Source organism: Poecilia mexicana, unplaced genomic scaffold (genome assembly GCF_051168715.1).
Source record: "Poecilia mexicana isolate PSO_F unplaced genomic scaffold, ASM5116871v1 scaffold_15, whole genome shotgun sequence".
Lineage (NCBI taxonomy): Eukaryota > Metazoa > Chordata > Actinopteri > Cyprinodontiformes > Poeciliidae > Poecilia > Poecilia mexicana.
The window spans coordinates 17,793,728-17,809,381 of NW_028263384.1; the positions used below are offsets into that span (position 1 = coordinate 17,793,728).

A 15,654-nucleotide genomic window follows, 5' to 3' on the forward strand; every position below is an offset into this window, starting at 1 on the left:
TTAATTAAAAATAATGTATAATCATATTATAGGAAATAAGAAGCAGTCATGTTCAGTAAATTGAAATATTATTTAATATTAACTAACTCAATTCACTAAGTGAAACGCATTAACTATGCATAATGGTGTTTTCAAGCCTTTATTTATTTATTTTTCTACAGTTAATAAAAGTACAGTTTAAGATTAGACCAATAAAAATATATTTTTACAGAAATGTGGCCTTAATGAGAAAGTATAATTTTTGATTACTACTGTAAATATATTCTAACATCGCATAATAGTACTGTAGATACGTATATATAAAATAATTGTCATAACTGACAATATGATGACAATTTAGATGATTAATAGTTCGTGTTATATTAAGAATCTATCAAATTTTGTCAATAAAAAATTAATTATGCTATTTGGCTTTTTTAAGTGATGCATTATTATAACTTTTACATTTTTATATTAATTAAATTATATATCCAATGTATATTAAATTTTGAATGTATACCTGCAAGTTGTCCTGGTTTATTCTTTAGGTGATGTTGTGAGGTGGAGTTGTCAAATAAAAAAGGAACTCACAAGAACCTCAAAACTGCTCCATTTTTTAGCATGTTACTTAATGTTTTACTACACACAGATGCTTAATGTATAAATAGCTGTAATAATGTTTAAAGGAAATCACACAGAATATGAGCCACATTTTATAATAACTGTTTGTGATTATTCCTAAAGTGAATAACGTTTAGAAAAAAATACCAATCCGAATATTATTGTAGCTCAGCCAGTGTGACAGCATGACTAGCTCCCAGCATAAAGATCATCACGTTGTAATGATACCCTGCATATATATATATATGTATAAAAAAATAAAATTCTTGAGTCAACATAAGGTTTGCATATTCAGTTTAAATAGTACCAGAATGATTAGGACATCTGTTGTGAAAGTACAGATCTACGCAAAAATATTTTTCTGGCAGGCCATCGTTTTATTTAAGATAAGTAAAGACAAGAAGGAAATAGATTTTTTTTCTTTAAAATATTTTATTTAAAAAATATCAAGTCCCAGGGATAAAATTAACAACACATACACAAGTTAAAGAAGTTATTTCACACCCTTCCTTCCTTGATCAGAGTTGATTGTGATGTAGCGTTTCACAAAATCTTTTACTAACAATACCAATTAAACTTTGTGTAAATGAAACATGGGGGGTCAGACTTTGTGTGAAAAGTGCTGCACCAATAAAGATTAGTTGAGTTGCTTCCATTTAATTATTAAAATGAAACCTGAATAAACCCGAAATTAAACCCTCACTATGTTAATTCTTTGCAGGTTGTTTACGATGAATTTGGTGTGTTTCCATCATGCATTGATTATTCATGCAGTGGTGCAAGAGAAACCACATTTCCTATGCCACATGATAAATGGGGTATTCAAATACAGAGTACAACCCCCGTGACTGACGTCCATCTACAGCGTAGCTCGATCTGTGTGAAATAAACTGTATTCAAGTTGAACAATCACTGTCTCCGCCTCTGATTTTGTTTAAACTGCGATCAGAATGGTAGAGAATTGTGTAGGTTCACAGTGATGTACACACGGTTAAACAAAAAGGTCACAATTCCTCTGAGTCAAATGCCCTGAGAGAAGTACTTTGTAGTAAATGGCAACAGCTGAAACTGTAGCGACAACTCATTTCGTAAGAGCAGGCCTAACTTCTTTGTGGGTGGAAGTGAATAATAAGGTGAAACTACAATTAATAACCTTCCAATGTGAAACATTCAGCTTTGATCTCATGATGTGGCAGTCCTTACGTTATGATTCAGGAGGATATTATGAGTATAATGTCGATATTTCCTGTTTCAGTTTTTATTGGGTTTGGTTACAAATTAATAACATGAATATTCTTTCCAGCTATGGTGTTTTAGAAACTACATACATTTCTCATTGCTCTTGTTTTTAAACAGGTTTTTTTGTGTATATTGTTTCATCTGCAAAAACAGCTAGCAAGAGCAATTTTCAATTTACAAACACCTCGTAGTTCATTGTATTTACAGAGTCCTTTGCGAACTTTGTAAAACTTTGTAAACAACAGATTAAATCAGTTGTAATTTCTGCTTACATATTTTACCTGTTGTCACAAATTATAATCATAGTTGTCACAGAATTCAGTCCCAAATACCGCAGGAAAAGCAGGAACAACACATATGAGGAAATATTGCATCATACAACAAAAAGAAATAAAATGAAATACAATAAAATAAAAACCAAATGTTACACACTTTTCTGAAATGCAACAAAAACATTCATTATTTACAATTATTATTCAATTCCAACTAACTGCCAGGAAAATAACTCAGGATTTTAGGCAACTTGGACTTCCAGTTCAAACACACAAATACAAAAATAGTCTGTATTCAACACTTACAGGCCTACCAGTATTAATCGATTTAGATGATCATGAGAGCTGCTGTCGGACTCCGTACAACGTGCTCGACAAACCAGTACCAAGCCAAAAGAACTGGATCCATAGATGACATCTTTACATGCCACCATCTATGGAATTCAGTTCTCACAGCGGAGCACTTATCAGCACGGCGACTTCAGAGGCGTCCTGATCCTCGAACGGCAGACCTGTCTGAAGAAACTCATATGTCAGTGTCAATTTGTTTAGATCACCACTCAGTCAGTCAAACACAGCAAAAACATCACAGAGTATGTATAAATAACCGCAACATAACTTCAGAGTTAAGCAAGAAAAAGGGAGTAAGAAGCTTGTTACATGGCGTACAGAATGACAAAGCGCCCATCCCCATTTCTCAAGAACAGCAGTGTGAGGATGAGATGATAACATCAACTCAGCTTCTTCCATGGTAAGATTGAGCAAGAGGCGATTACTGTGGTGACTAAACTCAGCCTCATGTAGCTAATAATGATTGTTAGTGGAGTATTTATAGCAAATATAGACTTCAAAGCTTAGGATATGTTTTATCAACGTGAGGTGCAAAATTGAAATGTGCATTAACAGTGTATGGGCCAGACCTGATTAAATAGATTCCCTTCTGGAGTTTGGAACGCCCCATTTCGGGACCTCAGACTTCTGCTAAACTCAAGTGTTCCTGGAAGCTCCGCAAAAACGAAAGTTTGTCCACTAACTGATGAGGGTCATGGTGCTCCGGTCAGGACATGAAATGAATCATCAGTTACACTGCCAGGAAAGGAACTTGCTGTGGGTCAGTGTTTTACAGACACACACAGTGTAAGTAAATTAGTTTGATATTAACTGGGCTGCTCTGAACTAAGCTAAAAACTTCTCATCCAAGGCCTAGAGTCAATATTGATAGAGACGGTCGAGATAAATGCTAATCTCAAAGTTACCGCATTGATGATGGTTTATGTATTAAAGTCTGTGCTCTCTGAGGGTGCAGTACAGTATAGAAATCCTTCTAAGGAAAACCACACCTGAGCACATTTGGGAAATTCACACCTTCCTGGCAGTCAAACAAGGAAGCAACCGGTTCTGCGGGCCGGCTCCTTGACAAGAAACATCCATTCATTAAGAAATAAACAAGAATTAATAAACGAAACGAAAAGAGTTCCTGAACACGTTCAAAAACTGTTGCATTTGGTTTCTTTTATTTATTTTTTTATAGAAAATCTACACTAATATCCATATCAAAATGTAACAATGTTGGATGTTTTACCACGTACCTGCAGAATATCTTCCCAGATCCTGGCTGTATCAGAAAAGTTCTTCTTCATTAAAACCAGGTGTTTTCCCGTGTGTGCACACACACACACTTCAGGAGTCCTTGTTTGTTCCATACACACATCCCTTCAAAGATTCACCTGCCTTTCCAGCTCTCCCTGCCATGACCTCCAACTCCCAAGAAAATATGAAACAGTGCCTGACATTCGCAGCAAAAGTGCTTAAATACGGCCCTTTCACTTCACCCATCAAAACCTCCCTCCTCTCTGTTTTTCATACACTCCCTCTGTACGGTAAGCCTGACAGTCACTTCCCAGTAAGAAGGAAGCAGTGGGTGTGAACAGCACGCCCCCTCACCATGAATCAACACATAATAGTTTCTGAGGAAAACCATCTGACTTGCCCTGCCCCCTGTTCCCATAAAGTAAGCAGGGGAAAGGCTGTGTCTACTCGAGGAACCAGGAATTCCCCCGCAGGCCACAGAACAGCTGTTAAGATGAGAGGAGATGACGAAGTGAACACACTGGAAGTTTGTCGGTCAGTTCATGCAAACAGAAACTGTGCTAGGACAACCCTGTTTAACATACTTGTTGAGTGGCATTTAACGCATAAATGTATTTGCACAATAGGGAACTGGAAAGTCTGCTCATACCCTCGTGGGTGTTTAACAGTACAGTCATGTAAGAGCTGCTGACTTAATGTTTCCAAAAGATTACTGTAGTTCTTTGAGCAATAGCTGCAGGGATGAATGTGAAAATGCACATACTCAGATGGATTTCTACCAAACTGTATGAAAAACTAGGTCTCGTATAACTGTGTTTGCTGTTCAGACAAAGTCAAGCATGACAGTGATGTAATGACTTCTTCATAGAGTCCTATTGTTCAGCTTAGTAAAGGGGGAAAAATAGCTGATTTCCTCATCCTCCTCACTTGCCTATCTTAAGTACAAACAACTAGTCTGGACTTGACGTGTTCCTCCTCAGAAAAATCCCTCTTAGATTTATTCACTGGATTTCCTTGTTCTCTACCAAAAGGGGATTCCAGATAGTTGGGAAACTATCACGTAGTTCCCTACCCCATGCTTGGCTACACGTCTATGCACATTTCCTGGATCCTATACATGCCTGAAACGTGTCAAGACTCATTGTTTTGGAGCAGAACCCATTAGGGTCATATATCCTGAAAAAAAAAAGAAAAAAAGGTGGTACAGAGACCCCAAAGAGATCCCCTCGCTATTGATGCGCCGTGATGCCAGCATCCACTTTCAAACTCTGTCCCTAGGCCTGTGGGATAAGTTGCAATTGACATTTTGCGCTGGATGGCCGAAACAAGCTGGGCTTTCATGCTGGTGTTTGAACACTGGGGAAAACACTTGCAAAGGTCACTGAGCCCATTTCCTTTCTGTCTTCCCCATGCATCTAAAGACCTGGAACACCCCCTTTTAACATCACTTTAATTCCTGACATATTCAAATGTCTTTGTAGGAAGTAAAAAGTAGAAAGAGAAACCCAAGAATGCATTTTTTAAAAGTTTTTTCCCCCTATTTCTTATTAAAATTCTAAAAAAAATTTACATTTCTAAAAAAAAAAGAGATGCAGCTAGAAATTGGCTGGTGACTGGAATGGGCAGAGTTTTTTTTGTTTGACTGGCTCTTATTGGTGTTGTTAGTTGGAATCTAAAACTCAGATTTTTCTATACGTTTTTCTGCAAGTTAACGCACAACACGTAACCCCCTAACAGGTCGCACTTATAAACAGTCTTCTGTGTGGATGCTGATCCTGAGGGAAAATGATTTTGCTGGAGGTTTTTGTCGGTATCGGTTAAGATGTGTCAAAATGTCGTTAGAGGAAGCACAACAGGAGAAACAAGCTCCTAGGAAGGAAACCATTTTCTGCAGAGGCATGCCGGCTGTTCATTCATGCAAATACTTTCAAGCTTTGGGGGCTGGGAGCATTTCAGTAAACAGCAGGAAGCTGACGTATTGCAGCAAATATACACCGATTGACCCTTTAAAAAGAAACAAAACTATGCTTCGTGGAATAGTTGGCAAACTTTTAGAAATGTTACACTCTAGGAAATACATGCTAATGTCTTCAGTTATTAACGCTAACAGCAGTAGCAAAGCTGAGCATTAAAATATGATGCTAATGACAATTTAGAGTATTACCTACATAATCTTAGCACATCGAACTTTGTTTTTATTATTTTATTATTATACAAAGTGTGATGTCTTCTGGTCTAAATATAATTATTGATTGTTCACAAGGGCTGCTAGAAATTTCTCATGGTAAAAACACCAGTTCCAGGGTATCGTGAGCATAACATAAAGATTTTACACCAACATGTTTAAATGACCTGATAACTTTTATTGAAAAGTGAATGCAAACCAAACTCCCCCATATTCAGGTTTACCAGAATAGGAAAAATAGATTCCCCTCCTTTAGTTACAACACCATGACTGTTCGTAATTGTCGGGAATATTTCGAAACAGGCGTTTTGTTTTGTTCTCTAAGTATAAGAAACGCCTTCTTTCAGCCAGCTGACTGGTTTACTCATTCTACACGGGTCATCCCTGGGATTTGGGGAAGTTTGTTTGAGTCTCATGACATATGGCATATTTCTGAAATCTCATTTTAAATGGTACAATGGTAATGGTAAATGGCAAATTTCGAATTATTCTTCTCGGAAAAAGTTCAATGGAAATTCTTTTTGAATTTTAAAACTGTTTTTTATAACCTCTGTATAAAAAGATATGTGTAGCCACGCAGTGTCTGTTTGTAACAAAAAGTCTGCTTCATGTTCCTGTTAAGCTACAATTTAAAAGGATTTGGTACACATCTACATATTGAGTTTGGCAAAAACAAAAAGTTAGTAAACTATAACTGGACTTCTACAGGAAGTTCTATTTTTTTTTCTTTTTATTGCAGAGAAACTTCTCCATAACCAGTTGCACCATGATGCAGACAGCCTTGAAACATTGGGCTGCAATATCATTATCCAACATGTTACTACAAAAGACTTCAATGTATTCAAAAAGGTTTTTAAAAAGGTTTTATTTTTTTATAGTCTGCAGAGACAAAACTGTACCAGTCAGCTAGAGCTTCACAAAATCTGTGACTGGAAATCATCTATAAAGTCTCTGATCAGTGCATCTCTGAAACACTCATTTCACAGCTTGTCCATTAATAATTTCAAAACCAGCTGACATTTCCTTGTCAGTTGTCATTTTGCTTTTTAAAACGCAGCACCACTACGTGTCTTTGCAGGCCTTCGGCCCCATCCCACAGGTGATCCAGGGAGAAAACGCCCCTTTGCTCCACAAATGTCTCAAACAGATGCAGCCCACCACCGACACCAAAGTAGTGTGATTTGGTGGCCAGGTAGACTAGACCACTGGGTCCCAGCAGTTTGTGCAGCGTTTCATGTAGGGCAGGGTAGTAGCAAGTGTTGTAGATTGTTTCTGATGTGAATATGATGTCAAATTTGGGCTGTGGTTCTTTCTTTAAGACCAAAGGAAGAAATGTCCTCCAGTCCCCAGAGTAAAAGAGGCACTTCCTCATTAATGGGTGCTTGGATAGATCTGTTGCTCTTTTCTTAGGAGGGGGGCTGCCAGACTTCAAATCCTCTTTCCCTTTCTCTACACAACCATCTTCTTGTTTTTTTTCCTTACCCTTCCCCTTTTTCTCACCATCACCCTCTACCTCATCATCCTCTTCACAGTTTAGGATTACGTTTGGCACCGTGAGCTGTTCGATGACTGTGCTGTTATAGTCTTGAAAAAGGATCTGCCTGGCTCCTCGCTTCAAGGCCAGTATTCCCAACAGCCCCGCTCCACAACCCAAATCCAGCACTGTTTTCCCACTGAATGTTTCTCCCTCTTTTTCCATTATCTCCAGAATGTCATAAGTGCACTCCCACACCTTCAGGCCGCCCTCGTACACACCAGAGATGAGATCAGAGTTCTTCTCCTCCCTGTGAGACAGGATTTTCTCCCTGTCCTCTCGCTCTGAGGCCGTCCTCTCGAAAACGGTTTCGTTGAGGAAGTGCAGAGGAGGAAGGGTTCCGATGGTAATTGTTTCAAAGACTCCATCAGTGAGGAGGAACTCAGGGTCAGATGGAGGAAGGTGCTCTTTAGCCTCTTTTACTGGACCGGCTGGTAAATCATCATCAACTTCTGCCTGCAACAGAAAGCAGTATGCTTTAGGGAATGAAAGAGCCGACCGTGAGTTTCAGTTAGAGACAGTGTGATTGAAATTCAAATGAAAACTCGTAAGAGAACATGAAAGAAAAACTGATTGAGATTTTGATTTGAGTAATGGTCTAGATGTTTTCCATTTTGTCCAAAGGCCCTTTCAGAAGCCTCTGTGAAATCATGGCAGCACATTATGACAGAAAGTTAAGAAAACTAAGGCTTTGCGGCTTTGGCTAACACCAACTTTACATAAACAAACACAGAGTACAGATCCATCGCCACAAATGATCAAAACTAAGAACTCATTTTCAGTGTACAACTGCAACAACCAACTTTGATGTGTTTTTTCAGCCAGGGTCTCAAAGCGTGACAGCGGACAACCTTTGATTTTTAATTCAGCACCATTTTCCCTTTGTCGTAATCTTTAAATTGATCAAAATTAGAATTGACAGGTCAAAGAAAGCTGATAATCAGTATCGTTCAGGAAAAGCCTCACAGCAAAAATGTTTTAGATTTCTAACAAGAAATCCCAAGTACTAAAGAGGACATTTATGTAAGCTGTGTTTTAGCTTTAATGTTACAGATAAAGCTAAAAGCACATCTAATAGATCTACTAATTTAATTTACAACATTAACTAGTGAACGTGTTAGCCCAAATTCTTGAGTTTTTCTCTGTCAGCTTTCTTTCCTTCTAATAATAATAGCAATCTAATGATGACATAATGAGCTGGCTGGCTGGTTGCTAAACTTGGACATGAGATTGCTGATCAGCCTTGTGATTCATTATGTGACTTAAAAACACTATTTGCATATGTCATGTGGGTCACACCCACAGCCACAGAACAATTCTGGTAACAAAAAAAAAAAAAAAAACACAAAAGCTTCCATCATGCCTTAGTAGTTTAGTGTCTGCACAGCTAATAATGATTCATACAGTCTACCATCAGTAAGAACACCAACGCAAACAAATTTTTTTCTCTTTAACCTTTCGTTGTTATGGGTCTCCTATTGGAAAATAAATGAACTAACGCTCTCTAGTGGTTAACAGCTGACATTTTATTACAACTTTCTTTTGTCTGTAGCACAAAAACTGAAGCGGTTCCACTAAAATGTCTGAATTGTGAGCTTTTGTTGTATTTTTTCTATTACTAATATACATGGCTTTAATTTAAATAGCGTGTTCTAAATAACTAGGATGGAAAAAGTATGTAAAAGATTTTGCTATATCAATAATGTGAGACAACTAAGAAGTTCAATGTAAACTGACAGCTACAAGTGGAAAGTAAGCCAAAGGACTTTTAAATGCTCCTTCCCTCATCAAAATAGTTGAAAAGTCAAGAAGGGCTCAAAGGATTTGATGTAAAAATAAAAGATACTTTCCATCAATGTAAATCCTGTCCCTCACTTTTGTCTGATTTCTAAAATATTAAGATACACACAGTCATGTAAGAAAAAAAATTAGAGTGAGAGTGAATACCATGATCAAGAGAGCAGCTTACAGAAAAAAAAAACTGTAATCGATTATTTTTTTAATGTTTTTATTTGGCCTTTATTTATGAGTCTGGTAAAAATATTTAAATAAGTATTAAATAATTTGGGACCTCCAAATTTTAAACCCAAATGATCTGGGTGAAAATTTAAACATGGAAAGGCCTGGGCCAAGATGGATGAAAGAAAGAAAGAAATAACTTTCCAAGTTTATATGCTTTTAAAAACTACATTATTCTACAAAATGACCAGTAAGCAAAACATTACTCAAATAGTCCTAAATTTAATATATCTGTTTTTTTATATATATATAGTTTAGAAATATATTTTCACCTAAAAAGTTTAAATGTATACCATATGTATTTTTAAAGCCGTGGATAAGTTCTATTTATACCGCTTTTATTGTGGAAGTAGACTACCAAAACAAAAGCTGAATAGCAGTTTTATTTCCATGCTAGCTGGTACGTCGTGAATAAAATTAGAAATAAGTTTTCAAATCCAACTTAATAATCTTGTACCCCAGTGCTATCATTATCTTTCCAGCAAATCAGACTTCTGCTACTCTCCCGGGCAACTAAAATAAGCTGTAAGAACGTAAGATTAAGAAACAAACATTCCTCACATATTTAGCGCCATCGTCTTTGCTTCCGCTTTGCACTTTATTTCCATCCACTTCTGGAAAGGCGTTTGCTTGCCCTGAAATGTCGAAGTTAAAACAAAACGACATAATGACTGAAATCAACCACGACAGACTGCCGTTAGCTAGGTAGATAGACAACTCCACATGTTGACCTCTCGGGAAGACTTCAATTCCCACAATTCCTGAAGCAAATGATCAGTTTTTAGATTATTCGTTGATTTGACAAACTTGTTGTATGTTTTTTAAATTATATTGGATTTATAGTAATACAAAGATAAAGGACAACATTCAATAATAAAAATTAGTAACGAAAATTAAAATCTGATGTGCGTTTAATGCGCAGTTCCTGACTCAGATAACCATGATGCATCGAAATAAGTCTACAGAACATGCGCAGTAGTTCCAGGTCAGGATTCAGCGGCGTTTTACTGACAGGTCCGATACCCACTCCGGCACTTAAATAGCAACAAGCCCGCTTTATCTTCACTTTAACTATGACGTCCTTAAAGGTTAATTCGGCTTATTCCTCTTCTCCATAACAGGTAAGTTCTGCAAATTTCTATTAACATTGTCGTTAAATGTCAGTGTGAGCCGCGGTACACACTGGTATTCAAAAGCTGCCTATGACATCCACACTAAAGGGATTTGGGAGTATTTTATGTCGCAGGGAGACAGTTAACTGGGAGCATGAATTATGCACAACATACTATTCTTTCATATAGAAACAATTAAAGGTGCTTTGTTGGTCATTGTTGAATATCCTGCCATTGATTGATGAAGTGAGTGTGTTGGTGACAGAAATCTGCTGCCCAATAGACCACTAACTCTCCCTTTCACCTGCACAGCCACAGCAGCCTCCACCCAGACACCACCCTGTTGGGAATGCAGTCAAGCCAGACTGCCTCTCCCTTTTCTTTTGACATGTTATACAAATATTAGCTTTATACTCTATTGAGAATTATTTTTAGTTAACTGTATGTCACTTGTCTTTCTCATCTCCGACTTTAAAATGTTGGATGTGCCTAATTATGGTCAGTTGGGCTCCGAATTAAATTGTGAAATAAATTAAACAAGGTTCTAATTGATTCTAAGACAGGTTTCATGGCATGATCAAGAAGATTATCCTTTTTCAGATATTTATTAAACTGCAAAAGTATGTGTTGCTTGATACTTTTATGGACTAAAATGCTGGGAGTTTTTATTTTTTATATATTTATTTCATGAATAAAATTAAACAAATCTAGTATTTGACCCTCCAATCGTTGATCAAAGCCATGATAGGACAATTGACCAATTTACAATAGTTTTGTAAGTAAGTATCACAGCTTTAATGGCTTTAAGGTTTTGATTTCTTTATAAAACTTAAGTTTTAAAGACCTTTTAAAGACCTCTGCATCTTTATTTTTTCTCTGCAGGCATCTCCTCATCACAAATGCAGAATGCGGTGCAGTCCTGGTTCCGTGCTCAACCTGCTTCGCAGCGGGCGAATGCGATTCTGCAGCAGGCGAGGGAAGAGCAGACTCCCCCTGTGGCTCAGGAAAATATGGGCCTACATGAGGCTGCTGGTGCAGTCGCTTTGTTTCAACACCCTCACAGACTCTGATGTAGTGTTTGACTCCATCTTTGAACCAGTGTTTTGGACTGTGGATTATGTCACACGCTGGTTTGGCTTGGTGAGTGAGGCTATAAATTGAACTGTGTGTGAAGACTTCTCTTGAAAGAGTATCACAGGCTTTTCTCTTGTTTTGGACAATGGAGATGTATTGATAATAAGCCTTATTTTGTTTTGGCGTACTCCACGTTCCCGGCTGTTTTTTTTCACTGCGATTGAGGTTGGATGAACTTTAAATTGGGTCTGTAATGATCCTTTAAACTGGACATCATTATGTTAATCTGTTGTGTCCCAGCTTTATCATTCTTATGGTAGATTTAATTATTACTGAATCAGGAATCTGGGAGGCCGCTTTTAGGACGGCTTTTCAAAGGTCAAAATTATCCTTGAAGGCAGAATTTTGCATCCACTACACATTTATCAGCCTGAAAACAAAATGTTAAGGACTGATTTCAATTAATTGTCTTCTTTGTGAAAAACAATACTTTTTTTAACAAGGATAAAATTTGCAGCGATGCATATGATTGTAGTTGATTGTCCCATTTTTGTACTTTCTTTTTTTAGGTGTTTGTTTGTCTGGTGGTGATACTGACCAGCTCCATTTTGGTGATAGCCTACATAGTGCTTCTTCCTCTCGTCTTAAACACTTACTCCCCTGCATGGATTGCTTGGCACATTTGTTATGGACACTGGAATCTCATCATGATCGCTTTTCACTACTACAAAGCTGCTAAGACCTCCCCAGGGTATCCCCCCACAGTAAGCTCTCAAAATCTGCTTCTCTGCAGAACAACCAGTTTAGCTGTGCTGCCATTTTTTTTTTTTTTTGCTCTTTAAAGATACACAACGCGTTCTCTTTCTCGTAGGAAAAAAATGACAGGCCGTTTGTGTCGGTCTGTAAAAAGTGCATCATGCCTAAACCAGCAAGAACACACCACTGTGGTATCTGTAACAGGTGAGTGAATGTCTTTACTCATTAGTGGCTGATGTTTTTTCTGTTTTGTATAAGTTATTCATATGTATGGCTAAATGTTTGAAGGAAAATTTAGTTTTGTTGTTCCATTTTGTCTTGTTATTTAAAGTGTCTGGTGCTGCAGTTCAATTTTATTTTTAATAGTTTTTATTTTAAATTAATTTAAAAAACAGATTTAGAGTTTATTAATTAAATATGTGTTTATTATTATTTTTTCATAATTTGTATTCATATTTTCTTATGTGAATGTTTTTATTTGTTCAACTTGTATAAAACTTTTTTTTTCTGGAATTGTGCTTCAGACCATTATCTGTGGAAGAGGCTGCTTTTGAATACATTTTGGAATAAAGGACTTGCCACCACTGACTGCTAATAAAAGTACCTAAAATGCCTTTTTTGTTGTTGTCCTTGCAGGTGCATTCTGAAAATGGACCATCATTGCCGTATCCTTTGTCATTTTTAACTCAATTGGTTGTATAAGCTTTTTCAGAAAGTTTATTTAGAGGCTGAAAGCATTTTTTCTTCTTGTTTTCCTTAATTTCCACCTGCTAGCTTGGTTAAATAATTGCGTGGGTCATTTTAACCACCGCTACTTCTTCTCTTTCTGCCTGTTCATGACCCTGGGCTGTGTCTACTGTAGCATCAGCGGCAGAAACCTGTTCCTCGACGCGTACAGCGCTCTTGAGGTCAGACAGCTGGCCTGCTGCTTTCTCCTTGTGATCCTTGCACTTTTTAAAATGAGATATATATATATATATAATTTTTTTTTTTTTTTTCAATGAGGTTAATTTTTTGCTGCCTTTTTGTCTTTCACACATGGGCGGGCTGCTCTTTCAGCGATTTAAGCATTTGGATTTGGAAAAGCCAGGCATTCCTGTAACAGGGATGGGACTTCTAATAGGGCTTCTCCCGTCTGGCCAGGTATCATCTCAATAACAAAGCACAGTCACGTGATTAAGCTAAGGAGTGGTTCCTTTATTCATTTGATTGGTGATTCATTTGTACTTTTTTTCTGTTTTGATAAGACCAACTTCCACACGCCTGCACCTTCATACACCTTTAAGGACAGGATGATTCATAAGAGCATCATCTACATGTGGGTTCTCACCAGGTAAAAAGTGTTTTCATTTATCAATACTTATAACCTACTCTCAATGTAGGGAAAAGCCTCAAAGCAGACAAAAGTCTTTGCTCTAACTGGTTCCACTCTTCTAATACAACACTGCTGTCACTTTGAAATTGATGGCAGGCTGTGGTTTTACTTTGATTACAAGAAGATATTGTCTTTTGTTGTTTTGGCAGTAGACGAACTAAAAGGTATTTTGTTTCTGCAGCACAGTGGGCGTGGCTCTGGGAGCTCTGACTGTTTGGCACGCAGTTCTCATATCCAGAGGGGAGACGAGCATTGACAGACACATTAACAAGAAGGAAAGACGGAGACTGGCAGCCTGGGGAAAGGTATTCAAGTACCGTAATCAGAATTTAAAAATATATGCCCTATAGTTGCCTCTTGATTTCTTACGTTTTATTGTTTTTGTCACATGCAGTTTCCCATTTTCAAGCTCATTTGAATTTCACACAAGATAACCTAAGTTAATACAAAATGCTGAACCTGAACTCTAATTTAAATCATCAGTTAATGGTAATTGGCTACATTTTTGTAGCAGCAACAGAAGGGTCCTGTAAGGAGACAAATACTTTTCCACAGAACTGTTTCTAATAAGAATTCCTAGAATTCTTATTAGAATTCTAGGAATTCTAATAAATGTGCTGGAGTTAATCTGATAATAAAACACCATTTAAACCCCATAACACCAATGGCAAAATGATACAAGTGGTTTCTTTTCAAACTGGATAAAACCGTGTTTTTATTTTTTTAACTACTTTTTTTTTTCTTTTTCTAATTTGTCAGGTTTACAGAAACCCTTTCAACTATGGCAAGCTGAACAACTGGAAAGTATTCTTAGGAGTGGAGAAAAGAAGGTGTGTTTTCATTGCTTGTATAAACTCGCCGCTCAGGTTTTTATCTTATATGTGATCAGAGACATGATGTTTGTTTTGTCTCTCTCGTGTTTAGCCACTGGGTGACACGGGTCCTGCTCCCATCTGGCCACCCGCCATATGGTGACGGCTTGACGTGGGACATCTTCCCAGTCAGAAAGGACTTGATACCTGTTTGACGGACTGCTTCGGCAAACCTGTAGCCTGAAATCATTGCTATATCAACCCATTTTTATCCAGCTGGCTCGCATGGTGGCTCCACTGGGCACCATTGGCCTCCATTACCTCAATAAGACGGGGACTGCATATGAATTATGCAATATAAATGTTTCTTGCAAGCTGACGCTTCTTGAGTCGGAGCTACAATGATGCTGACTGAATTATTTGTTAAAATATCTTTAAGGTAAAATATTTAATCTATTCCCCTCAACCCCAATTTGTTCAGTGTTTTAAAGAATGTCAAAGAGACACACTAAAGTTGAAAATGAAGTGGGTTGTTTTTGTTTTTCTATTCCTGTATTTTCCATGTTAATTTATGAAAAGCCACTCAAATGGTAACCCATGCTTAAAGCATTCAATTCCATCCAAACACTACCCTGATGATGTTCTCTGTACTTTGCATATCTTAACAATAAATTTTTATTACTTTTTTAGAAACCTTTTGTCACTTTTTATATTGTATGACATGATCTCTATTTTTTTTTATAAATGTACCTTTTAGCTCTACTCCGCCATGTTTCAGCTCCAGTTGCGCCACCGTTTTGATCGGAAGCCAAACTGGGTACGAGCATGAGGGGAAATTACAAGAGATGCACTCTGCGTTTTATTTATTTATTATGTCTCAGAGATCAGCAATGAAATACTGTAGCTCCCTTTCCAATTTAGATTGGTAAATTTTGTGGATTTAGTGAATTTCAGTTTGAAATTTGTGAATATTTAGGGCTTGCCGTTGGAGGGGAAAAAAAGTGCAGGCCTTGGTTTTAAAATAAAGATAAGATGGTTTTGGGCTGATTCTATCACTCTCATCCTGCGTATCTCAGCTGCACATCT

General features: G+C 37.3%; 2 protein-coding genes and 1 long non-coding RNA gene across 3 annotated transcripts; 1 reads left to right on the forward strand and 2 right to left on the reverse strand.

Annotated features, from left to right (window-relative positions):
- Positions 1 to 1,012: 1,012 nt before the first annotated feature.
- On the reverse strand, positions 1,013 to 3,984 carry LOC106906269 (uncharacterized). Its single transcript, XR_015765380.1, has 2 exons — positions 3,701 to 3,984; positions 1,013 to 2,627 (listed from the first exon to the last, which is right to left on the reverse strand). It is a non-coding gene; the product is annotated as an uncharacterized LOC106906269 (long non-coding RNA).
- A 2,750-nt stretch (positions 3,985 to 6,734) lies between these two features.
- On the reverse strand, positions 6,735 to 10,281 carry mettl18 (methyltransferase 18, RPL3 N3-histidine). The gene is made up of 2 exons (XM_014971475.2): positions 10,001 to 10,281; positions 6,735 to 7,876 (listed from the first exon to the last, which is right to left on the reverse strand). Exons 1-2 carry the CDS (start codon positions 10,103 to 10,105, stop codon positions 6,914 to 6,916), a joined length of 1,068 nt encoding a protein of 355 aa, XP_014826961.1. The 5' UTR covers positions 10,106 to 10,281; the 3' UTR covers positions 6,735 to 6,913.
- Positions 10,282 to 10,412: 131 nt separating this feature from the next.
- Positions 10,413 to 15,261, forward strand: zdhhc16a (zDHHC palmitoyltransferase 16a). The gene is made up of 11 exons (XM_014971474.2): positions 10,413 to 10,560; positions 11,434 to 11,691; positions 12,195 to 12,389; positions 12,497 to 12,585; positions 13,018 to 13,046; positions 13,156 to 13,289; positions 13,441 to 13,524; positions 13,629 to 13,714; positions 13,938 to 14,061; positions 14,516 to 14,586; positions 14,681 to 15,261. The coding sequence occupies exons 2-11, from the start codon at positions 11,458 to 11,460 to the stop codon at positions 14,781 to 14,783; spliced, it is 1,149 nt and encodes a 382-aa protein (XP_014826960.1). The 5' UTR covers positions 10,413 to 10,560; positions 11,434 to 11,457; the 3' UTR covers positions 14,784 to 15,261.
- The last annotated feature ends 393 nt before the right edge of the window (positions 15,262 to 15,654 follow it).

Bases quoted from the DNA above. Each gene is read 5' to 3' on its own strand.
- mettl18 (XM_014971475.2), bottom strand. From the start codon at position 10,105: ATGTCGTTTTGTTTTAACTTCGACATTTCAGGGCAAGCAAACGCCTTT. The intron at 7,877-10,000 runs GTGAGGAATGTT...TTTCTGTTGCAG, and splicing joins AAGACGATGGCGCTAAATAT to GCAGAAGTTGATGATGATTT.
- zdhhc16a (XM_014971474.2), top strand. From the start codon at position 11,458: ATGCGGTGCAGTCCTGGTTCCGTGCTCAACCTGCTTCGCAGCGGGCGA. The intron at 11,692-12,194 runs GTGAGTGAGGCT...TTCTTTTTTTAG, and splicing joins TCACACGCTGGTTTGGCTTG to GTGTTTGTTTGTCTGGTGGT. The intron at 14,062-14,515 runs GTATTCAAGTAC...CTAATTTGTCAG, and splicing joins GACTGGCAGCCTGGGGAAAG to GTTTACAGAAACCCTTTCAA.